The sequence below is a fragment of the Phycodurus eques genome, chromosome 2 (assembly GCF_024500275.1).
Source record: "Phycodurus eques isolate BA_2022a chromosome 2, UOR_Pequ_1.1, whole genome shotgun sequence".
NCBI classification, from domain to species: Eukaryota; Metazoa; Chordata; class Actinopteri; order Syngnathiformes; family Syngnathidae; genus Phycodurus; species Phycodurus eques.
This window is the reverse complement of record NC_084526.1, coordinates 39,542,537-39,569,279: the sequence shown is the minus strand read 5'-3', so window position 1 is coordinate 39,569,279 and position 26,743 is coordinate 39,542,537. Positions and strand designations below refer to the sequence as shown.

At 40.4% G+C, this 26,743-nt stretch overlaps 1 protein-coding gene across 1 annotated transcript in view; it reads left to right on the top strand.

Annotated features, from left to right (window-relative positions):
- Nucleotides 1–3,061: 3,061 nt before the first annotated feature.
- The window catches only part of aldh1a2 (aldehyde dehydrogenase 1 family, member A2), a 41,383-nt gene continuing 17,701 nt past the window's right edge, over nucleotides 3,062–26,743 (top strand). Inside the window, exons 1-6 of the mRNA XM_061703392.1 lie at nucleotides 3,062–3,236; nucleotides 19,912–20,016; nucleotides 20,118–20,258; nucleotides 20,636–20,765; nucleotides 23,573–23,634; nucleotides 24,549–24,677. Of these exons, the coding sequence (XP_061559376.1) occupies nucleotides 3,120–3,236; nucleotides 19,912–20,016; nucleotides 20,118–20,258; nucleotides 20,636–20,765; nucleotides 23,573–23,634; nucleotides 24,549–24,677 (684 nt within the window). The 5' untranslated portion in view covers nucleotides 3,062–3,119. The remainder of the gene's footprint in view (nucleotides 3,237–19,911; nucleotides 20,017–20,117; nucleotides 20,259–20,635; nucleotides 20,766–23,572; nucleotides 23,635–24,548; nucleotides 24,678–26,743) is intronic.

The window sequence follows — 26,743 nt, the reverse complement described above, 5'->3', positions numbered from 1 at the left end:
CACTTTCTTCTTCATGTTCATTTCTTGGAAGAATTATAGTTCAGAAGTAAATTACAAGTACTTCAAAATAGGGAGTTACTTTACAATCACCCGGTGTATTAGTAGAGTAACATTGCTTTTGTGTTTTTATGACAATAAATCATTTTTTTTTTCATTCATTTTTTTGAATGACATTATTGTAAGGATATATATATATATATATATTATGATATACATTTGTCAGGCTTGTTTTTGCTCCATCTGATTTAAGCAAGATTCTGTTAGTGATGACGTCACCTTGGGAATTAAAAAAAAAACACACACAAAAAAAAAAAGGTGACGAGAAGCAGGGCTTTGTTGTCCATCCAACAGAGGGAGCTCCATGAATACGTTTAAGAGAGGCGGCTGAACTTTGACACCCCCCCCCTCCCCCCCGCCGCCTTTTCTTCCGTTCACCGGACTTTGTGAAGCGCTCAGGCGGCAGGCGCGAGGATGCTTGTGTTTGCCGTGCATTCGTCACTGTCACTGAGTGCATGCGTGCCACACTTTGAAGTCGAGGAGGAGGAGGAGGAGGAGGAGGAGGTCTGACGTGCTGATGCACAACAAGCATCCTTTTTGATACGTTTGATCATCCTCATCCTCATCCTCATCCTCAGCCCTTTGTGATTAGAACACCTCAAAGTTTACATGGCAGTGATGCAGTGGTACATTTTTTGTAACAATTCACAACTTGAATTATAATTATTATAATTTTTTTTTAGTAATAGTGGTAATATGGGTAATAGTAGCGGCAATGCCGCTACTTTGGTGTGTGTGCTCTTCCTACTTTACAATTACTTAAGTCACTTGGCGGATAAATTGTACTTGTGGTCGACTGGTTAGAGCGTCCGCCTCGCAGTTCTGAGGACCGGGGTTCAAATCCCGGCCCCGCCTGTGCGGAGTTTGCATGTTCTCCCCTTTGGCTTTTCTCCGGGCCCTCCGGTTTCCTCCCTCCCACGTCCCCCAAAAACACGTGTGGTAGGTTGATTGAAGACTCTCTAAATTTCCCCGTAGGTGTGAATGTGAGTGCGAATGGTCGTTTGTTTCTATGTGCCCTGCGATTGGCTGGCGACCAGTTCAGGGTGTACCCCGCCCAAAGTTAGCTGGTTACTCTGCTACGTTAACTCATGTAACTATTTGGATATGTGTCAAGGTAGATTTAATGCAACATACATTTTACTTTTACGTGAGTGTTTTTGTGTGTCAAAGAAATACTACATTTACTCCGTTACATCAAGCCGCAGTTCACTTGATACTTATATTTTTTATCTTTTAAGTAATTCAATAACGCCTCGAAACATTTTAGCCGACAAGAACTCCAATTTGAAACACGAGAGAAGACGTTTTCTCTGCGGTTCATTTAAGGTGATTTCCCCCTCCCCCCCCCACTGAATACTTTGTTACTCAAGTAATTATTTGGAAGATTACTTTTTACTTTTACTTGCCACATTAGTCGCAAGTAGCAGTACTCTTTCTTGAGTACAATTACTGGTTCCTCAGAACAATTAGTGGTCGTAAAAGTAGTGGCGTAGCAGCAGTGTCGAGGAGTACAAAAGATTATGATTTTGTGATTTTTTTTATTTTATTTTTTATTTTTGTGATTTTATCACAAAATGTTTAAATTTAAATTACAATTGCTTTGGGAAATTGACATGATTATAATGTTTTGTTGGCATTTGGAAAAAATAGCTGCAAAAGGTGGAATTGATCAAATTGTTCTTTTTTTTTGTTTTTGTTTTTTTTTTTTTTTACATTCTGCTGTAGTCTCAAACGTTTCCCCCCCCAAATATGACCTTGAAACGCCACCTTGTGGTGTAAATGTATTCATTCAACTGAGATTTTGTAAAGGTTAGACCAGGTTAAAGTCACAATCAACTTTTGAACAAATGAAAAAAGAAAAAAAAACATTGCCTCTTGAACAATTTCATCTTCAGAATTTTGGACGTTTTAATGAAACATTCATTCACTCTGACAGGGACTCTACTATCTTTATAAAAGTAGATAGCAATCTTATTTTGATTTTGTATTTGTAGCGAGCGCCTTAATAATTTTATTCCCGTTTTCTACATTTATATGACGCGATATTGTCCGAACGGTGCACATTTGTCATTAGGTCAACATGGTATCGTGTTTTCCACATGCACTACACATAATGCAACCAACACATTTTCACAAACGTGTGCTTCATTCCAAAAGAATGATCTATGGCTTTGATCCCCGTTTAAGCGCAAAACATAGTTTAGTCCTGTTGATGCATTCATTCAAAATAAGGGAAAAGTCATCCGATGGAATTACTTACACTACTTTGAGAGAGTTATTGAAATAGTTCATATAAGATACAACTCCTTTTCCAGAGTCATATTTCCAACACTGATTAGTAGTAGTGGTGGTGGTTGTGGAAAATCTTTTTTTTTTTTTAAATCTTTTTTTTTTTGGGGGGGGGGCTGCCACATTCGTGGATGTTTATTGTGAGGCTGCTGCGTGTGGAGGATTACCACCTGCGGGAGTGAGTACGATAGTAGTGTAGAGTAGTAGTAAGTAGTGCTCATTTGCATAACATCTTAGGGCCGACGGTCGTTTGGCACCCCCGTGTCACCGAGGAAATAGCGGCGCACAATGGAGGTGTCGAAGAAGTGCGCGTGGAAGTGGGAGATTAAAAAAATGCACGCACGGGAGGGGGGGGGGGGGGGTGGAGAGAAGATGAAGGGGGGGGGGGGGTTAAAAAAAAAGATCACTCTGTTGAAGTTTAAAGCAAACGGTATGGAAAGTGAAGTGGTTATGAGGAGTGAATCACCGACGGGTGGGTGTGGTGCGTGGGTTCCTCCTACTTTAGTAAATGCGTGAAGTGTGGAGTGGAGTTTGCAAAAAAAAAAAAAAAAAAGAGGAAGACAAAAAGAAAGGACAGCCCTTCTGTTGTCGGCCCAATGAAAGCGAGCCTCGGCTGACACCTGGCTATAAACCCACGAAAGGGAAAAGCCCAAAGTCCACAGCAGCCTTCATTTACTTCCTCGCTCGCTCGTGGGGGGGGGGGGAACGCAAAAAAAAAAAAAAAAAAAAAAAAAAAAAAAGGAGAGAGAGAGAGAGAGAGAAGACACGCCGCGATGACTTCCAGCGAGATCCGCATGCCCGGCGAGGTGAAGAGCGACCCGGCGGCCCTCATGGCATCCCTGCAGCTCATGCCCACGCCGGTGCCCAACCCGGAGATCAAGTACACCAAGGTCAGTCGCTCCACCTTGCATCGCCCACTCGGGACTCTCCACCTCAACGTGGCTCGCGCGCTTCAAACAAACAAACAAAAAAAAAAAAAAAAAGGAGTTAAAATGACTTCATATTTTGCCGATGCAAATCTTCCCCCCCCCCCCCCACCCCCCCCAAAAAAAAAAAAAAAGTCTTATCTAAAGTTACGTGCATCTTGGATGAGTGAAAACAAGTTGATTTTGGTATTTTAAAACAAACCAACAAAAAAACGTACACACACGCGCGCGCACAACATCACTAAAGATTGCAGTCGAATATAGAAAATTTGGGTTGAAACAATTAAAAGTCAGGTTGAAGAAAAAACAAATAAATGACCTGATTTTGCTTTTTCAAATCACTACATTCACCCAGCGCTAAGACTTTTCATTTCAACAAAAGCTATAATTACTCTTCCACAATACAAAAAAAAAAAAAAAAAATCCCATTAAAAAAAAGAAGAAAATCAGATTCAAAATATTCATATTACTGAATTACATCATTTTTACTATTCATTTAACATTTTTTTTAAATTAATTTTTTGGGGTCATTTTAGTTTGCTGTTGGGTAAAACTGAGAGCTGCTTCTAATATTACGGTGACTTTATTCTTCTTCAAAATACGAGAAGCATGTGGCCGTGCAGTTATTCAATTCAGTTGTTTATTTCAACCTTAAGCACAACTTAATATCAATAAAATAAAATCTAGTTATACAGTGCAAAATGCTTTATCTCCCCAAGAACTATAAAACAACTTATGACCGAGTCTTTTGAAGTTCTAAAAGTACAGCCACAATAATAATTGTATCGTTGAATTAAAACTACTCTGACAGGGACACTATTATCTTTATATATATATAAAAAAAAAAAAAGACTCATGTTTTGATTTTGTATTTGGAGTTTCCCATTTTCAACATTACGTGCTGGTAAAGGACGCTTCATCTCAAACCAAAAGCATTTGCGAGTCTCGGTGAGGGAAGCTACCATTAAAGTGTCCGTTCTTCAAATGACTGGCAACAAAAGTCCACAATGATTACACAGTTGCACCGTAGCGATAGCCGCCGCCGCCGTGTGTGTGTGTTTACGCTGATCGCTGGTTCGTAGCGTGTTCATTTCGCGGAACTAAGATCGCTGTCAATCATTTTAAGCATCAGTGGCGAAAAGTTGAAAGTGAAGTCTTAGCATGTGTGGTGCCCCCGTCACCACCCCCACCCCCACCCCCACCCCTACCCCCCCCCCCCCCCCCACCCCACCACCACTCTCCCACCGCCCCGCCACTCACAAGAAATCCGACAGCGAAATGCTAATGATAGAGCGACAAAAGTTTCGCGGGGCGATATCGCAAATGTTTCTGGACGTGGGAGGAGGACAGAGATGCAGAGACAGCTGGAGCGAGGAGTCACGCGAAGACGTTAATTTGAGTTGGGAAGCAACTCGGGCTTGCGCCAGTGCCAAAAAAAGAATGTTTGCCTCAACGGGATTGCGTATTTGCGATGAGTCACTCAATATTTTGTCAGATTATCGGCGTATTTTAATCTGCATTCTGACCTCAAGTACGTATATCGTTAGCCGAATTGCATCACGGCCTAACTCACTTTTGACCGTTTTTGGAAAAAAGAGAAAAATACATTTGACAAACGAGAAGATTCCGCTAGCCTCGATTTAACCTTTGCGGATTACCGTGACTGAGAATTTACACGAACGTGAAGAAAAAGCATTGGCAAACCATTGGTATTTTTTTTAAATTGACATAGGCAATTATGCCATTAGGCTAAGTATATTTTTAGCCTAATGGCCTAATTACCGAAGTCATTTTTGAACGTTTTCAAAAAACAAGAAAAAAATAACACATTCAACAAACAAGAAGAGTCGAATTCCTCGATTCGACGTTTACGGATTACCATGACCTGGATGACTGAGAGTCTACGCAGACAAAAAAAAAAACATATAAAACGATTAGTGCAATGCTATTTTGATGATATTGTTATGTATGTCTCATCGTTGTCTCTGTATTGTTAACAATAAATTAGTACGTGAGATTGTAGACAGGACAGGGACTCCAACAGGGTTGTTGCTACCGAGCTGATGCTTCAGTAAAATAAAAAGTACTGAGTCAACTTCTGTGCGTAAAGTAAAAAAAAAAAAAAAAAAAAAAATGTAAAATAATAAATCAATTATTATTAATTATTTTTTTCTATAGTAAATTATAAACAATACCCATTTGGATCACTTGGTACAATGAGAAAAAATACTCTGGTTAAAAAAAAAAAATCACATTACAAATCGCATGTTGTTGTTTAAGAGCTAACTAGCTAGCATTGTGCCAATTTTTATGCAATCAAAGCATTTCACATCATCGTTTTTCTGACATTGTCAAATGAATAACCCCTCCACCCAAAAAAAAAAATGCTTAAAAAAAAAGAAAAACAAACTTTTAGCAAGCACATAGGCATTTTCTTATTGCTATTATGACAGTAAAATGAAAATAACATGGGCAGTTACGCTATTAAGCTAATAAAGTGGTTTTCCGGATTAGACAGAGAATTTTCGGACGCCAGAAGCTGGTGGGTTTCAGGCTGGCAGGGGGCACAAGACCTCAATCAATCGAGTTCTCAACAGCGGTTAACTTTATTCATGTCTTCTTTTTTTCCCCTTTTTTTTTTAAAAAAAAACTTCATGTCTTCATCCGCAGATGTTAAGGAAAGTATTGATCCCATTTTGACAAAGTAAGGAGGAGAATATAAATATAGGTGCTCAAATGTAGTGAGTTCCCAAGTAGCCAAGTCAAGTACACACACCTGAAAACTGAAAAGTACAGTAATGAAGTATTTGTACTTAGTTACTTCCCACTACTGTTGGGAGTAAGTGTTTTTTATGGTAGCGAGATTGAAGGGCAGCGTTGGATGATAGTGTGGCGTAAGTCCATTCAGTTCCATAATTGCTCTCTTAACACATACCTCCGTGCCACAAGTGCAAAGGTCACGCCGCCGCAGCGTTGCAAAGAGGGTGTTTCGCGTGCGTGCGTGCGTGCGTGTGTGCGTGTCGGCACCGAGCTGCTCTTCCATTCCCTGGTACAGGAGGAAATGTTTGGGAGCGACTTGGTGAATTAACCCCAAGGAATTTGGATCATCCAGTCCCGGATGGTTAGGTGGACACAGGGGGCACAAGGGTCCTGATTTATGGGCACCCCTAGCGTGGGCTCTCCTGTTCTCCACCCCGCTGACTGGGAGGGAAAGAGCCCAGCGTTGGGGCTTACAGGCCCGCCATGGAGCCACATGCTTCCCTCACATATTCCTTTATGCAGCCCGACTGACGTGCACGGGTCACTCCAGAATCGGAGGACAATCGAGGCACCGACATTTTGGAAAAACAGACAATTTAATATATCATTGCTTGCTGTTTACAAGAAAAACATGCAACGAACCATGTTATGATTTGATTCGTCCAGCTCAGCCATCAACAGTATGTTTTTTTATTTTTTATTTATGTATTTTTTTTAATTTGTCATACATGCACCAGAAAAGAACATGGGGTTGTTTTCATATAGTTTGATCAATAACGGTGAAGAAAGCTCTTTCGCCATTTTCTCATGCCGCCTTGGTTTGTAAATGTCTCCCATGCTGAAAGTCCTACTTTCCCAAAAAGTTATTGATTTCAAATTTTAGGCATTCATAGTCAAGGTAATCCTTATTGACAGATCAAATGGCGGTGGCCCATTGAAATTCTTTTTACATTGGTAAAGACAAACGCGCATAACGCTAAAGACAATTTACGTGTGTGTGCTCCAAACTCTGCAGATACAAGTGCATAAATGGTCCTAACGACTAATTAAACCCATTACACTCTTGTCTTTATACAGTCATAATATTGGTAGAAAACGTGCAATCGTTCTGGCGCTTTCACAAATTCATAGCTATTCATTCATATCTCGGAAATAACACCATTTATTCTGCTGTCTGCTATTTTGTGAACGCCTCATCCTGGCACTTCAGCTCACAGATCCGTCCGGTGTATGCCCCTTAGAAGCAATTATAATATGATATCATAATATTATAATTGACATTAATGTCTTTTTCTGATAGTATAAATTACAGGACTGAGGTGGTTTGAGTGGTACACTCAAGTATGCCTTAAAACATGAATAAAATATGAAAAATAGAAGAGAGTACAGTACGTACCCGAGGTCTAAACATGGTCAGCGCAATTTGCCTGATGATGTCATTTCTGCTGAGTCAAGCAGTTCACTTTTTTTTTTTTTTGATCTCCTCCTCTAAATGCCCAAAAAGATTTTAGTCGCAGAGTTGCGAGACGAAACTTCAGAACATAGTTACTATTATTTGAAAACATGTCTATGATGAAACAATTATTATTATTTTTTCACAAATACAAGTGTCACATTTGGTAGTTTGTCATCAAGAGTGAGGGACAAAAGGAAAAACAAATCTATTTTAGGGGTTGCTCAAGAGCTAGTTAGCATTTTAAATTATATTTAGGAATCATTTTTACTACAGCTATAATTTACACAACAAATTGTTTATTGTGTATTTTGTGCATGTTCATTGGGGGGGCAGAAAATGTCCTCCGATTCTAGAATGACCCATACACCATTGAGATTGAGATGAGACGTTCTGTGTCACAGTCATTGCCTCGCCCAGCCGTTGCGCAAACAATGCAGCGCAACGCAACAATGACATCCGAGCGACCCTGGAAACAAAACAAAAAAAAAAGAGAAAAAAAATGTACAAATAAGGAGGCTTTGTTTTTTTGTTTTTGTCACACCCCACGGTTCACCTCCACGTTTATTCATAGCATGAAGGATCCAACAGCTGGCTTACAAGACGCAAACAGTTTGAAGGTTGTCGGGACCACGACGGAAGCCATAAATAAAGTGAGCCATGTTAGATGATACTGATGCTTTTTTTGCTGGCAAAAGAAGAGAGGGGACGCTAGTTGTCGGAATAATTACAAAAGCTGGAGGAAAAGCTTGTTGTCTTCGGGTGATCTTTTTTTTTTGGGACAGAATTTTTAGTCAATAATCAGTGATTGTCAAAGTATAGTACAAGCGGTACGTTGGTGCTCTCTAGCGGTGTGTGAAAGAATGACTGAATTGAATACAAAGAAAACATTTAAAACATACAATACAGGCAAACATTAAAATAAAGCTCTAGCTATGCATGCATCCTCTTTAAACTAGAAAAAACAGTAACAGTATTTTTTTTTTTTTACTTTTCAAGGACAGTGCATTTTTAAGTACACTTCAGTTGTATTTCACTTTTTAGTACAAAACACTTGCATTTAATCTTCTTTCGCGTCATCTGATTGTTTTAAAAACATTTTATTTAAGTCCAATTTTTATTTAACTTTTTTTTTGATTTGACAATTTATCATGAGAAAATTGCGAAAGTAAAATTGCTTCAGGCATTTTCCGACGTTTTCGGGAGGTAACCCACAACAAATTCTACAAACGAGGCCGTCCGGAGTCCAATTACTTTGATTCAACCTCTGCAGATTACACATGACCTCGATGACTGAGAATCTACACAGACATAAAGAAACAAAAAACAACACAATTTCTTCGCAAACACATTCATATTGCTCGATTGATTTTGTGACAGTAAGTTCAAAATGACTGAGGCAATTATGCTTTTAGGCTAACAATATTTTCATTGAATCATGAATTAAATACACTTTTTTTTCTTTCCCTATATTAAAGTTAATGTCCAAACATTGCATAACGTTGCAATAATAAATGCTTTTTAGCTCTGCCTCATTTTTGATAATATGGATTGTTACTGTAGTTTAATGTTGTTATTACAGTGGTACTTGGAGAGCTATGTATTTTTTGAGATGTAAAAAGTTTGAGGTGTACCTATTATTGTCATTATTATTATTATTATTATACGGCTGGCACCACAGGAAGTACTTTTATTGATTATTGTGCGGCGGATGAGAATTCCTGTTATTCTTAATTTCTTACTCTTATGATAATCACTCATTATTATTATTAGTGATTCATATTTTGGGGTGAACACTGTTTTTTTTGTCAGTCAAAACAAATTAACCAAAACTTTGTGGCGGGATTGGGATGGGCTAGCTTGAGGACACAGCTGATTTTTTTCTTTCCTTTTTACATTTTCCTTAATTTCTCATACAGCATGTATCTTGATGAGGGGGGGGGGGGGGATCTAAGATTATGCTTGAGGTTTTGTGGTGATCTAAATTAGGATTGTTGGGCCTTTGTAATTAATGATCATGTGAGGAGCAGTTTAGCTGTCTGCTGTTGACAAATGAGCAATTGAATGTGGACTTTCAATGTGGTTTTAATGTGGGCTCCATAATAGTGTTCCATCATGTTCCAGATCTGTTCAACAGTGATAAAAAAAAAAAGTTAGTGTGGATTCACCAAAGAAACCTTCGCTGCACAACCTGGCTGCGCATGCAGAGTGCGTGTTTGCACCCAGACACGCACTCACTTTGGATGAAGAAGGAGCTCCATCAATCTGTCACTGATTGAGGTAGTACAGACGGGGGTCGGGGGGCTCCACGATGCTCGGTGCTGTCCACCGGGGTGTAAATTATGAGGCCGCTTCACCGTGTGGGTGCTTGGTCCTGCTTCGCTAGAGCCTGACCTGCAGTTCTGGACTTTTTCACTTCAAAACCACCATCTTACTGCCATCAAGATCAAACACAGAGCAAGTTAGGGGATACTGTGCAACTCAATGATTTATCACAAGCAGCACAGCGAGAACCCCCCCTCCCCCCCACCACCACCACCACCACCACCACCACCACACACACCACACCACCACCACAACCCCGCCCCCGTCTCCCATACCTCCCTCCCTCTGCTTGTATTACACAATCTCCCTGTTCACACACACTCAGCCGCATCTCAAGTCTAAAGCACCTCTCCTTGATTGTGACGGTTTAAGTGCTGACTGTCATTTAGATGTCCATTGGTGTGAAATGCCCACTTGTGCAGCCAGTGGTAAATTTTGGTGGTAGCGCACGCGTCAACATGACGTCCCCAGTCTCTTAATCACGTCTGAGGGGAAGGCCAGTGACAGGGAGGCTGCTCCGTTCACTTCCTATAAGACCCCGCTTCTAGAGGCCTCCTGACAGGGAATGTGTAAATCCTGGAGGTGTGCGTAGGAAAAACACTGGGCTTCATAAATCTGCTGGAATCGGTTCCTTCCCCCCAGCGAGCACGAGACACAAGCACTTTTCAAGATGTTTATTTGTCTGTTGAAAAGCATCACTTGTCTTCAACATGAAATGATTGCTTGACACCCCCCCCCCCCCCCGCACCCCCCACCCACTGATCCAATGTGTAGAACAACATCTTTAAATATTTCTTTGACCTGAGCTTTCAAGAATGATGCAGAGCCATCAAAATTCACATGCGAAAAAACAAACATCAGCAGTGAGCGAGTTGTACTTCATCACGACGAATGAAAATAAACTTTGGCGTCACGTCTTATCAACAACATACCTCAGCCCACGACCCGATTTACGAGTATTTCAAGACACGAGCTGTCACTTGGCAGATTTTTTTCGTCCTGAGTTGCGAGCGAAAATTCAAGGTACGAGCGCTGTACGGCGGCGGCGAACGTAACTCCAAAATAAGCATCAGATTAACAGTTAGTGAACAATTCCTCAAAAAAAAAAAAAGGGGCTTCAAGCTGTTTGTCACCACTCCCAGCTGAAGTTTAGTTTAAAACTAAATATAAAACAGAATGAATTCGACTGTATTTGACCAAAGAAAATTAAATTCTTCTTACAGACGTCCACTAGCTTAATGCTAACACACAATGCAAAATGCCATATATAGGCTAGCAAAACTAGCATCTATTTTGCGGTAATAATAAACATCTTATATTTGAACACAAGCGGTAGCGACATATGTATAGACAATATAACAATACTCACAGGCATATATTCTTTAACCTCTGCGAAAAACAATGAATATGATTGCAGATTAGTTGAGACGGTCTTCTGTTTTTCATCATTAAATCAATCAATAAAAACCTTTATTTAACCAGAAAATAAAATCCATTGAGACCGAGGTCTCTTTTTCAAGGGTGATCTGGCCAAGAAGGCGGACCACAATTCACATCATAACAACACAATGTATTTATAAAAGAACACAGCAGGCTATACATAAAAGTATACATACTGTAAAAGAACACAGTGCAATCATAAACAGAAAACTACTGTCGATAGACTACCATCCACCCAGAATGGAAAGCAGTAAATACTGATCAAAGGTACAAAATGCAAGCACAACAAAACAACAGCAGTCTGGCATACCGGTTATCACGACACAATGAGGAAGATCGGCAAAGTCGAAATACAAAGAAAAATGCTGCACCTCATAGGAGGAACAACTGGTATTAAAAAAAAAAAATCCACATATTTGAACTCTGAAGTTCATTCCAAGACCAAGGGCCAGAATAAAATTGGCTTCTCTTGCTGGCCTTGTGCTGGAACTGAGATTTGCAGAGTTTTGAATCAGTAGTGTCTGTATGTTTTATGCTGCCCCCTGGTGGCCAAGGTACGCACACCAGAATGAGCAGCACAATGCCCATTGAATTATCATGATGCACAAACTGTGTAGTTCTTTACATTCTGTTTAATTATGCTATTACTGCATGTTTATGTAAAGTAACCCCAATTCCAATGAAGTTGGGACGTTGTGTTAAACATAAATAAAAACAGAATACAATGATTTGCAAATCATGTTCGACCGATATTTAATTGAATAGACTACAAAGACAAGATATTTCATGTTCAAACTGATAAACTTTATTGTTTTTAGCAAATAATCATTAACTTGGAATTTTATGGTTGCAACACATTCCAAAAAAGCTGGGACAGGGTCATGTTTACCGCTGTGTTACATCACCTTTTCTTTGAACAACATTCAATAAACATTTGGGAACTGAGGACGCTAATTGTTGAAGCTTTGTAGGTGGAATTCTTTCCCATTCTTGCTTGACGTACAGCTCCAGCTGTTCTACAGTCCGGGGTCTCCGTTGTCGTATTTTACACTTCATAATGCGCCACACATTTTCAATGGGAGACAGGTCTGGACTGCAGGCAGGCCAGTCTAGTACCCGCACTCTTTTACTACGAAGCCACGCTGTTGTAACACATGCAGAATGTGGTTTGGCATTGTCTTGCTGAAATAAGCCGTGAAAAAAGACGTTGCTTGGATGGCAGCATATGTTTCTCCAAAACCTGTATGTACCTTTCAGCATGAATGGTGCCTTCGCAGATGTGTACTTTACCCTTTCCATTGGCACTAACACAGCCCCATACCATCACAGATGTTGGCTTTTGAACTTTGCGTCCATAACAGTCCGGATGGTCCTTTTACTCTTTGGCCCGGAGGACACGGCGTCCAAAATTTCCAAAATCAATTTGAAATGTGGACTCGTTGGACCGCAGAAAACTTTTCCACTTTGCATCAGTCCATCTTAGATGGGCTCGGGCCCAGAGAAACCGGTGGCGTTTCTGGGTGTTGTTGAAAAATGGCTTTTGCTTTGCATAGTAGAGTTTCAAGTTGCACTTATGGATGTAGTGCCGAACTGCATTTACTGACATTGGTTTTCTGAAGTGTTCCTGAGCCCATGTGGTGATATCCTTTACACATTGATGTCGGTTTTTGATGCCGTGCCGCCTGAGGGATCGAAGGTCACGGGCGGGTTTTCGGGCCTTGCCGCTTACAAGCAGTGATTTCTTGAGATTCTCTGAACCTTTTGATGATATTATGGACAGTAGATGATGAAATCCCTACATTCCTTGCAATTGTATGTTTAGGAACATTGTCCTTAAACTGTTCGACTATTTTCTCACGCACTTGTTCACAAAGAGGTGGACCTCGCCCCAGCTTTGCTTGTGAATGACTGAGCAATTCAGGGAAGCTCCTTTTCTACGCAATCATGGCACCCACCTGTTCCCAATTAGCTTGTTCACCTGTGGGATGTTCCAAACAGGTGTTGGATGAGCATCACTCAACTTTCTCAGTCTTTTTTGCCACCTGTCCCAGCTTTTTTGGAATGTGTTGCAGCCATAAAATTCCAAGTTAATGATTATTTGATCAGTTTGAACATTAAATATCTTGTCTTTGTAGTGCATTCAATTAAATATAGGTCGAACATGAGTTGCAAATCATTGTATTCTGTTTTTATTTATGTTTAACACAACGTCTCAACTTCATTGGAATTGGGGTTGCACCATACTCTAGAGTGCTATTTTCCTTATTAAAACACACACACACCCACCCACACACACACAAAATATTTTGGGGGGTGGGGTGGGTTGGAACAGATTAATAACATTTCCATTCATTTCAATGGGAAAAGATGATTTGAGTGTTATACGTGTGGTCATTGATCGAATTAAAGTCGTATCTCAAGGCACCACTGCATGGGCTTTCACGTATTCTATATGACATCGTTAGATCCACAAAATCTGATATCATAATCATTTTTATAGTAGATGCTACAACAAATAAAGATTTCTATGCGTTGAAACAAAAATATCTCATTGTAACTGTAAAACTTTGGATATAGCTCCTGAATTGGCGCTCACTAGCTTCAGCAGGTGTACCCAATGAAAATAGCACATCAATGAAAATCATGTGCCTCCACGTTCTTTTAAAAAAAAAGAAATCTAAACAGCAAAGCAAGTAATTTTTGTAGTTATTTAGAAAACAGGAGAAAAAAAAGGTTGATTGGGGGCAACTGGACTTGTTTGTTGAAGATAGGTTTCAACGAACATGAATAAGTCCAGTTGCCTCGAATTCAATCTTTGTGCATTAGCATGACCTGGATGACCGAGAATGTACATAGACCAAAAACAAATTCTACAGAATCACACAAAGACACAGACAAAGACGTCCAGTCGGTGACAGCGGGTCTCCTTCTTTGCCAAAGTTGCCAGCGACGGGTGGCATCGTCTGCGGGGTCAAAGACGGAGGCAGAAGGCGCTCGCTTGTAACTGCTGTAATTATCAGCAACCTATCCCATAAGCAGAGAGGAAATGGAGCTCATGTGACCGAGGAGGATATGAAACTTCCTGCACAGACGAGTCTCGCAGGTGCTCGTGTTGGACTCTGGAATCTTGGCTTGTTGTGTATCAACACACACATTTGCACGCTTTAACTCCCCTTACCTCCAGTCTAGTGTAACCATTGAGAAAAAAAAAAAAAAAAAAAAAAGACAAAACGTGTGTGCCGTGGCATATTTTTTTCTGCTGCTGTGAGCTGCTGAGCTTAGCGGCCAAACAGATGTTTCACCGGCTGCTCTAGCTTATTTTCACCTTTCTTAATTCTTCCCATCGCCGCCCACACATAAAAACAAATTACCCACCAAAGCAAACACGACGCCTTGTTCAAATTAAATATATGAACAGAGGTGGTGTTTCAATTTGAATGACGTTATTCGCTGCTGCACGATGTGCCAAACTAAACAGCACAAGGCATTAAAGGAAATGAATTAGCATTTGAAACATAAGTACCTTTAATCATGATGGTGTGCATTTTTTTTCCGATCTTTTATGACTCCAACAACTGCAAATAGCAAAACTCCACAAATAATTGATGCCCCTTATAATTGCATTTAAACAAAAGGACATACCGGTGTGTGTGTGTGTGTGTGTGTGTGTGTGTGTATAAATTGCATTATTACTACAACTAAAAAGAATAATTGGTTTTATATCGAGCTTTTTCTGATATACAGCCCCCCAAAAACTATTTACAACTAAAATAGAAACAACATTTTCTATTTATAACACTATCAAAAGCACTGACCTATATATACAACTTCATTAATATATTATAATATATATTATTTTATTTCCAACAGTCTTTTGTCTTCATTTCATAGCGTGTCTCTTCTTGGCTGCGCAGTTTACAGTCGTGTACAGTATATGTCGATTTTTTAAATATTTTTTCGACCAATCACATTTCAGCTTCTGTGTTGCCACGTCAATGTCATCTGCCTAAGGCCTTCAGAATCCCGAGTGGAGGCGTCAAACACGCACGCACACACACACGTATACGCCGTCGTCGTTTCTTTTTTTAACCAATCAGATTTTAGATTGACCACTCTGCACCTTAGCAAATGTGCAGAACGGTGAGTGAGTGAACGAGTGAATGAGTGAGCGAGTTTTTCCCATCCTCTGATTGGTTCAGCTAAATAGTCTGCTATGTTTCCTGCTCCGATTGGTGGAACTGCCAATTGATTAAAAAGGAGGACGATGGATGACAGTGCTGTTTTTTTTTTTTTTTAAATTTTTTTTTATGTGCTTCTTTTCAATATGAAATTGGGGATCATTATATAAAGGTAACTGTGTTTCTTGCTTTATTCACCCTCAAATACGCAAATGCCTCTGTCTCTTAAACTATTGGCCTTATCACCTTGCAGTTTTTCCAAAATAAATAAAATTTTTATATAAAACAATACATAATTGCTTACTTTATTTTGACCAGTAATACGCTAAATCTCAGAATGGTGCATTTCTGTATAGCTTTTTAATGACATATTTTAATTCCTATAACATGTCATAACCGGATTTCGCACGCAAGTTGGAAGTCACCCGTGGCTTCTCGCCGTAACATTTCCTAGCGCAGTAGTAAAGCTGCAATTATTACAGTAAATATTTATATGAAAAGCACTTAAGAGGCTATAAATATAAGCTAATCACATGAAAAACATAAAGAGAACAATTTCTAACTTTTAATCATTTGGTTGACTTGGTTTTTGGAAGTGCCGTGTGGCGACACTGCACAAACTAGCTCATCTCTTTATTTGTTATTGTTCAACCAGAAAGAACCTCAAACAATAGTTTAACAGAATAATTTATAATTTTACATCACTGAAAGTGAATTCGCAGAGACGAAATAGCTTCAATACATTTGCGTGCAACATATTCCATTGTCTTAAAAAAATGTGGCTTGAAAAAAATGTCAGCAAAAGTATTTTAGGATCACTCATATCACAAGATATTGTATACTTAACATCTGGATTGAAGAATCGCCACTACTAAGTTAAGACAACAGAGGCAACTGGTAGTATGCAAGATTTTCAAAGGTTTTAGTGGTAATATGTGAAGTTAAAGCGAGCGTGAGAATTGGTTTTCCCAAACATGAAGGCATCATGTGAGTGCATGGCGGCGACCCGGCAGGCGATGGGAAAGAAAACACTATTTGTCATTTTTAAATGTGCACCATCGCTCTTGTTTTCTCACTCTTGCGCTCTTTGCCCTTCTTCCAAATGATCCTAAAAGCAATTTTCGTAAACCTCGAGAGTTGATTTACTCGGCGGCCCTGTCATCTCAATCAAGCCCTTCAATGGAAGCAGACAAAAGTCTTAACACCAGTCCGAGGCCGAAGAAGGGCCGAGCCAAACGTGTCCTTTTCTTAGCGTGATTTAGGTGGCGGCCCGCTCCGCTTCTCTTGCGCTTCTCCTTTTAGCAGCGCCTTGTGAGAGGGGTTACGCCACGCACAAAGCTACCCACCGTCTGCATTCTTGCAGGGACTGTTCAGGCTGTCAGGGGGGCTCGGCTGATTTAGAGCTCCCCACTTCAGTGGAGCCTATAAATTCAAAAACTAATTCAGTGCTCTACGGGACTTTGTGTTTTTGTAGCTGGCCCCGCTGCTACTTATCGTTCCTGACAATTTTATGAAGTGCTCTTAATGAGCGGCAGATTAAAGGTGGCCTCTGATGGAAGGCGCCTGAGAATACTTGACTGATTCAGACAAGCCTCGCTGCCCTGTGTACCAGGGTCACCGGAACAAAGGTGCCCTAGAGGAATGGTTCTGTAACATACGCGTCTGTGGGGTGGTACGCACTGCTACTGAACACCTTCATTGTCTGCATGACGCTCGTGCCGTACAGAAAGACAAGGAAGCCAGTACTCCTAACATTTAAGACTCGCTGGCATGTTACAGTGAACGCCCGTCTATCGTGGGAGATACGTTCCAGACCCACCCGCAATTGATGAAAATCCATGATGTAGAGACAATTTAAAAAACATTTTGTTATACTTTTTCCCAACCTACTTGCTAAAAACACATGTTTTACTTATTGAAACACACAAACATACTAAAACACACTTTCATAGTATTCCACAGTTCTGCAAATAAGAGATGGAGTACGCTTCCTTTGCGCTGTTTGTCACTCCCTAGTTGAAGTTTACTGTAAATCTGACAAATAAAACAAAAGCAAATTGCGTCATGTATATTTCAACACCCAAATATTCAACAAAACCATATAATTTGGCCTAAAAAAAATGACCCGCTATCATAATGCTAACATATAATGGGAAACACGATAGATAGAAATTAGCATAGCTGTTGCGGTAATTATAAACCTTTAAACAACTGCTACTTTAACACACACACAGAGCAGCAACATACAGAGCGAGAGGCATATATTCAGATGGAGGCACCTTTCCTTAGCATTCGAACAACATTTCCTACCTCCGAATCATCTCGCTCGAATAGGAAAGGAAAATCAGAATCAGAATTAGAATCAGAATCATCTTTATTTGCCAAGTATGTCCAAAAACACACAAGGAATTTGTCTCCGCAAAGCAAAGTTTCTCAGCAAAAAAAAAAAACAGAATCTGAAGAGAGAATCATTTTTTCTTCTCCTTTCAAGATTTTCTTCTCGTAGCACCCCTTGTTGATGCTGATGGTGCCTTTAGAGGTTAGCGTTAGTGATGCTTGCTGAAGTCTTGCATTGAATCATGCATGACTGGCGATAGCGGTGTGTTTTCACATACATTTCGGCAGAATTCCGATATTAGGTTTCAGAGGTTTCAGTTCCACTACAATTTTGTCCAGCATGTCTGGAGGTAAACATGGCCAACCAGATACTTCAGTGTTTCATTTGAGTTTTTCCAAAGGAGAAAGGCAGGAGTCTATACAGAACAATTGGAGCCAGCAGATGTTCTCCTTACACTCCATCTATCAGAGGCTGTCAGCAATTAAAAGTCTTCCTCATGGAGCTAAACATGTCCAACAAACGTTTTTTGTTTTGTTTTTGTTTTTCTTCCTTTTCTTCCACAACTTTCACACACCACTTTTTACATCAACGTTTTTAGCCTGGAGCAGGGATTTGAGTCTTAGAATTTGCTTTTGGTGATGTCCATAAACGTTGCATATCATATACCATGTATGGAATCCCCAGGCAGTTGTTTAACGCAAGGCTTGCTTTAACGCATCCCAGAGACCAAGTACGGCGTGTGTTTTATGATCTTGTAAATGAGCAGTGATGTTGTGAAACGTGTGCTTGAGGGGGATGGTGAATGGGGTCTGGTGTCTGATAGGGATTTATCTGTGACCCCCCCTCCCTTTGTCTGGATGGTGGAGTACTCCCAAGAGAGCCATGGTGGACACGCAGGAATCCTCAGGCAACATTTCCAGAGATTCGCCCACATCCTTTGTGCAAGAGTCTGGGTGAGCAGAATAATGCTACATCCTGCAGCCAACATGGTGCCATAAATACTTCACTTGTAATGTGTACCACTCACGCCTTATGATGACAACTGAGACGAGTGGTTCCAGTCTTACATGTCCGAAAGAAGTTTTTATGTTTCTCTTGGTGAATTTCAGTCATCATCTGCTTCCCTTTTACATGGAGTGCCCCAAGGTTCCACTTTGGGTCCTATATTATTTTCTGCCTGCCTGCTCCCCCTGGGTGCTGTTAATAAAAATCATGACTTCTCATTACATTTGTACGCAGATGACTCTCAAATTTACCTCCCACTGGAGAAAAATGACCTCGGAGCTTGTTCTAAGCACTTATACGCTGCCTAGCTGATATCAAAGCCTGGGCGGCCTTAAACTTCCTCAGTTGTAATAAAAGTAGCTAATGGATGGATGGATAGTCTTTAGACCTAGTAGTTTACCAATTTATTTTAGGATCCATTTTTAAAAAACTCATGCTCCGTCCCGTTCACTGAGGTCTGGAGATAAATCTGCTGGACGTTCCACAGGGGAGAGAGAGCATTTGCATTAGTGTCTCCCAAACTGTGGAACCAACTACGAATTACTGATTTCAATATTGCATACCTATTTTATTGATATCATTTATCATGCTTATCTCATGATGCAAGCATTCCACTGTCCCAAGATCATAATGTAACGTCAACAAAGACAAAAACAAATTACATACTTCGTCATGGACAGCCATATAAAATCCATGAGGACTTGGGTTTGGAACTGGAGGGACACAGTTTGACTTCCGCTGTGTCGAAAAAGTAATTGTAATGAGCCTGTTAGTCTAACTCAAGTCTGCCCTTGAGCGGGCAACCCCTAAGCAAAACCTCAACTAAAGGACGCAGTCACCGTATTGGGTGCCCCATCACTCTGACATCTCTCCTTGCATGCCTGCGTGTGTGTGGTCTGCTTGGCTGTGTGGTGTCCACACAAAACAAACATATAAAGCAGTGTAAACGGAATTGAATAGATGAAGCCCTTGAGGGATTATAACATTGTAAAAACTCACTAAAATCAAAGATACAACCTTGTGGGTTTGCAAATATTTTCTGTCAAATCAACCACAAACGAAGAGTTCCCTGTGTTTCTAATGTTCCTTTGACACACATCTATTGTGACTTGTTGTTGAAGTATTTTTTTGTCCTTCCAGATTTTTATCAATAATGAGTGGCAGGACTCCGTCAGTGGGAAGGTCTTTCCAGCTTTGAACCCAGCGACGGGAGAGCAGATATGTGACGTCCAAGAAGCAGATAAGGTTATTTCTTTTTCTGTTATTTGAAACCAGGTATATCAGAGGGAGAAATTCTATAATTTAAAGGTTGAACACTGATTTTGTTTCCTTCATCCAACTACCAGGCCGATGTTGATAAAGCAGTGCAGGCGGCACGTCTCGCCTTTTCATTGGGTTCTGTATGGCGAAGGATGGACGCATCCGAGCGGGGACGACTGCTCTCCAAGATGGCAGATCTGGTGGAGAGAGACAGCATCTATCTGGCTGTAAGGCACCATTTAATTTATCCATTTAATCTAAATAACTTGTGGTCTTCATCTTGCAATGAAACTAGAGTTCATCCATTATTTTCGGCCCCCTGTCCGTTTATATTTATGATGTTTTTCTTGCTATTTAATACTCTTTCATGCCTTCTAAAAAGCATTTTTGACTTCTACGTCATGCAAAAACAAATAAAATGTCTTCGCTCAGCCGGGAAACATATAACTGTGACTTAGCGGTTGTATTTGAAATTTAGTATTATCTTAGGTTCACATTTCAGCCAGGGGTGAGTGCAAAAACTGGAGTTATATTTGAGCAGCACAATCTTATACAACATACAGTATTTCTCAAACGGCCCCCTCCTCCCTTCATCTCTCCTCAGACTATTGAGTCACTGAACAGTGGGAAGCCTTTTCTGACCACTCTGTTTGTGGACCTTCAAGGGACCATAAAGACATTGAGATACTTTGCAGGATACGCAGACAAGATCCATGGCACTTCGATTCCGATGGGTAAGTACACCAATGTCAAGTTTTTAATGATTCGCTGCACAATAAACAAAACAAAAACAAACAAACAAAAAACACCATTGAACTAATAGGTATCATGTCCAGACCATGGCGGATTATTATGAGAACAGGGTGGTCGTTCTAGCTGTGTTGTGGCATTTAACAACAATAAAAGTAGTATGGGGAAAAAAAACGTTTTTATTTAATTCCACAGGGACAAATTTGGCATGTCCGATTCAGAGATGTATTCATTTACAGTTTAATTTGGAACTTGCTCACATTTGGTATTTATACAGTACTTGAGATATCAACATATGCCAAAAATGCTACCTCATTCTACCATATTGATGAATTGATGACGTACGTAGTGTGTCAGAAAGGTTCCAGGACTGGTGTCACCAAAGATATTTTTCAAATTCAAAACACGTTTTCCCTTCGAAGTAATCTCCCTGGACTCTAACACGCTTTCCCAGCCCTCTCGTGATTCTTCCAAGATCCGCCGCAGCTCTGTCGTCACGGCCATCTTGATGTCGTTCACGTCTTCAAAATGGGAAAGAGGTTACAAAAAAAAAAAAACAACGAAAAAAAACCCAAAACACGGAGCCAGGTTGGGTGAGTAGGAAGGTTGCTCCCGCACGGCGATGTCCTTCTCGACCAGGAACAGTCAGACTCTCGGGACACTGTGAGCAGGCGCATTGCCCTGGTGAAGCAGCTACGAGTTGTCCAACCACAACTCTTGCATTTTCTCACGCCATGAACAAATTTGTCTTTGTCGACATGCTGGTTGACTGTCTTGGCCACACTGTAGGGGAAAACCTGTCGATTGTAGTTTGGAATTAAAATATATCTTTTTGGGACTCCAGTCCTGGAACATGTCTGACACACCTTGTATTTTGTGAAAGGAGATGAATTTATTTATTCAAGTTTTTTTCAAGATACGAACTATCGTTCGGCCAATTTCTTACTTTGACTTGTGAGCGCATGCTCGAGATACGAGCGCTGTATGGTGCCAGTGAACTAAATTCAACTCCCTTCGCAATAAGCAAGACTTGGGCAAATAGTGAACAATTCTTTAAAAAAAAAAAAAACAGGCTTTAATGCCACTCCCCGCTGAAGTTCACTGTCAAACTAAAAACAAAGAGAATTACACTTTGTGTATATAAAACAACCACATAGCTTAGCCCTTCAGTCCACTAGCTTAATGCTAACACTCATTAGCATATCTATTTTTTCGTGGTGCTATAACCCTTTAAGCAATAGATTGAACAAAACAGTGCAGCAACACATGTAGACAGACAATATCACAGTACTCGCAGTCATATATTCTTTATCCTCTGCGAAGAACGACTAATATTAGTGTTCTACTGATGAGCAGATAGAGACATCTTAGTGAACAGTACATCCATCTGTCTTATACTAACACCATTGTATGTCATCTAGGTGTTCAATTAAACAGGCCCAGATTGCAAACTGAATAAGTCAGTTTGTGAGTACAATGAGACAAGGTCATCATTATTTCAGTGACCAGTTCAGGGTGTACCCATCTCTTGCCCAAAGTCAGCTCCAGCTCACCCGCGATCCCAATGAGGATAAGAAAATGGGTGCCTTGGTTGAAAAAAGGTTGGGAAACAGAGGTAGAGCATCATGAAAATGGATGATGTCTACAACCATGCATTACTAGTATGGAATTTTACGAAGGTTTTGTAGCAATCTTAATTCGGCAAGACATTCGATTTTGTCGTCTCGTGGTGTCCTTTTTGCAGATGACGAAGCGAAGCTTACGTCTGGTAAAGTGAGCTATCAAAGTAAAAATCAACGCAAAGGCAAACATTTATTGTCCCGAGGAGGCTGCCGCCAGTGTCGCTCCTCACATGCCGGTGAATGGGATGAGTCCGGGGGTGTAAAAAGGGAAAGTTGGCAGTCTGTTTCAACAGGCCGCACAAAAAAAAAAAGGGGGGGGAGAATAAGAAAGGACTTGGGAAACCTCCTGATACCGCTGTATTGTCCCTCTCAAAGCTTCTCTTGTACTCAGCTGCCAAATCAACCACAGTGAGCTCTTTCCCAGGGCTTTAGTTTAATCTTTATTCCTTTCGTAGACATCCAGAGAAAACAAACAAAGGTATTCCCGAGGCCTGAATGATCTAAGTGCTCGTATTTGGACATCTGTCGGCATGAGGAGCCGGACACAACCGTCAACAACACGCCTTTGGGCTTTTGCTAATATTATGCTGATCAACACAGACACTGTGAAACGAATGGGCGTCGTCCCTATTTTCAGTACATTTGTCCGTACAGTTTACACTCTCATCTTCCAAAATGAAGTAAAGCAACCAGCACGCGTCCAATTGCTTATTCCCCAAATAACAACAGCATGTTTTGGGTTTTCTCCTCATGCTATTTTCCCATGATTTAAACCACGTTCGCCATTGATCATTCCAGTCCAAATGTATATTGAGGCAAGGTGTCATCTGAGGACTGTTTGAGAAAATTTATACACACATTTCCCAAAATCAATTGTTTGCTGAAAGTGGCACACCCTCAAGTAATGCAAGAGGAATGAGAGAACCTTTCCAGAATGACACCATGTCCATGACCTTAAAACAGTTAGACACATGCCTTGTGTTGTTCACAACGTAATCTCTCACAGGGGTAAGAGGAAGCGGGAGTGTTGTGGGTGGATTCATTTACAAACGAGCACGGAGGGGCAACACGGACTGACCATTTTCATATGTCTCACCGCTTAAACCAAATCCGGGGTTGAATAAACTTGTTTGCTCTTTGTGCGTGTGTGTGCGTGTGTTCTTCCACAGATGGAGAGTATCTGACATTTACCAGATATGAGCCCATTGGAGTTTGCGGACAAATTATTCCTGTGAGTATAACAATCTCTGCAAGTGACAGGCATCCTGATACAAATAGGCTTTTAAGCAAGATACAGTGGTAACTTGAGATACAAGTGCTGTAGGGTGGCAGTGAACTCAATTCAACTCACTTGACAATAAGCGGCAGTTTGGCAAATATTGAAGAAAAAAAAGATGCTTCAAGCGTTTTAATGTCACTTCCAGTTGACATTTACTCAAAACAGAAGCAAAAAGAACTACACGTGTTTTAGCTCAGCGGAATGCTAACAAACAGTGCAAAATGTCACTGACATGTTAAATGTTAGCATCGATAGTTGAGTTTTTACAAGCAACGGAGCATAACAATGGTGCCACACAATTAATTGGATTAAAATTGTGATGCATAAACTGTTTAATTATTTACATTCTATTTGATTGTTACTACTCAATGCTTTTATAAAGTACTATATTATAGAGTGCTATTTTCCTTATTAAAAACAACTTTTTGTTTTTGGAGGGGAAGGCTGGAACCGATTAATGGCATTTCCATTCATTTCAATGGGGAAAGATGATTTGCGATAGAAGTTTTAAGTTACAAGCATGGTCACGGAATGAATTCAACTCACATTTCAGCTACAGCACTGAATAATCGAGAAAGTGCTGGGTTTTCTAAGTCTCAGACAGTCGGTATTTGTTGAGTAAGGTGCGCGGCGCTCCCTTGCACGGTTTGCAAGTCCAACACTCGGCCATAATGCAGGGGGAAGATAACATTCTCTCACTTGACTATGTTTAGACAGACTGAAAGGGAGAGTAACTGACTGGAGAGCGATGACTTATTGTGCTTGACTTGTGACCACCCAGCGCCTCATTCTAATGCATTTCGTCTTTTTCCTGTGTGTGTGTGTGTGTGTGTGTGTGTGTGTGTGTGTGTGTGTGTCACGCACAGTGGAACTTCCCGCTGATGATGACGGCATGGAAGCTGGGGCCGGCGCTGGCATGCGGAAATACTGTTGTCCTCAAACCTGCTGAGCAGACGCCGCTCACCTGCCTCTACATGGCGGCACTTGTCAAGGAGGTAACGTACAACGGTGCACAAAGTGTTTCATTCTTTACATTGTATTTAATTATGTTATTACAATGTTGTTGTTTTTTAATACAATATAATGCAGTTACGGTTTCTGACTGGAGGACCCCAATGCAGTAACAGAGCGTACGGGATAATTCTATAGTCTTTATTGAAAAATAAAAACTAAAGTAGGATATAAAACTCTTAAATACAAAAAAAAAAAACTGACTAGAATAAGACTAAGAGGAAACAACGAGGATCACCAGGAAGACGCCAAAACCCATTGGAACAGGGACCAAAAAAAAAAAAAAAGAATAAATACTACAAAATATTACTGGAGCGAGACAGGACGCAAATGGCTACAAACAGAATAACAAGAGCAACGATCTGGCGCCTTCCTGGTGTACACACAGCACTTAAGAGTACGTGAATTCTAAGACTCTAACCCTAACTCTGTAAGCATTAAACAAGAATGGATGTCTTGGGAAGACACTACGAAGGAGGCCACTGTTGTCCACGAAAAGCATTGCAATGGGTCTGAATTTTGAAAAGGAGCATCTGGATGTCCCACAGCACTACTGGCAAACTATTGTGAGGACAGAATAAACCATATGTCAGTTGTTTGATACGAACACACTGGTCCTTACTATGAAGTATGGTAAAGGGGGCGTAATGGTTCGGGCTGCTCTACCTGCTCAGTGCTTGGACGGATTGCTATCATCGATGGAAAAATGATTTCCAATTATTAATGAAGATGTTTTGCAGGAGAACTTACGAACATCTGTCTGCCAACTGAAGCGTAAAAGATGTGTGATGCAACAGGAAAACCAAAGCACAGAATTAAATGAACAGCAGAATGGCGTCGACATAAAAGGCTTCAAATACGCCTTTAGGAATGGCCCTGTCAGAGTCCTGACACCGTCACAACCCAATTGAGATTCTGTGACACGACCTCAGTAGAACGATTCACACCAGACATCCTAAGAATATTGCTGAAAGAAAAGAACTGAAAGAGTTTTAGAAAGAGGAATGGTCCACAAATCACCCTGACCGTTGTGCAGATCTGATCTGCGATTATAGAAAACATTTGCTTGAAGTTATTACTGCCAAAAGAGGGTCAACCACTTATTAAATCCACAGTTCAGGTCACATGCTTATTCCCCTCTGCACTGTGACGTGTATATGTTGTGTTCACTAAAAACATGGAAACCGTATTGTTTGTGCAGTTTAAAGAAACTGTTTATTGTTGTGACTGATCAGATCAAAGTTTCAGACTTTTTCTTGCAAACGTATATCACTGCACATCCAGTGAGATTTAACACAAGAGCCGTGTTAAAATTTCCACCTATACAAAGACAATAATCCTTGATTTGAGTAATACTCCAGGCATGGATGGAAACAACATTGTACATTAAACTAAATTTCAATGTACACAACAACAGTGTACACCAGAGGTGCAACAATTAATCGATTAATCGACAACTAATCAAGTATTAAATTCATCGACAGCTGTTTTGAGAATCGATTAATTGTTCAGAGTTATTGTTTACCTTAAGATTGTCCAAATCCTCTGATTTCAGCCTCTCAATAGTAAATAGGCTCTGATTTCTGTCGTCGTCCATGCAAGCAGACTGATTAACTGTGTTTAATCAAAATAAGACATTTGCAAACATCTGGTTTTACGTTGGAAAACATTTCCCCCTATTTTCTGACATGTTACAGACCAAACTAGTAACCAAATCATAATCAACTTAGGGGAAAAAAATAATAATCAGTTGAATCTATTACAAAAATAATCGTTATTTATAGCTGTACTATGAATAACATATAGCTGACATGTAGTGAGCCTGAAGCAGCCTCAGAAGTGTAAATCAAACTTTCGGAGTAGGCCTTCACATTAATCAGTACCCAAGAAGTAGCTCTCAGTTTCAAAAAGTTTGGTGAGTACAACGTCACTCTCTCACGTGTGATATTGCGTAATTGTTAACCCATTACTTTGAATGGTATTTTTCCACTGGATGAGTTTTATTGAACTTTTTTTTTTTGGATCCATTTCATTGTTGTTTTTTCCTATA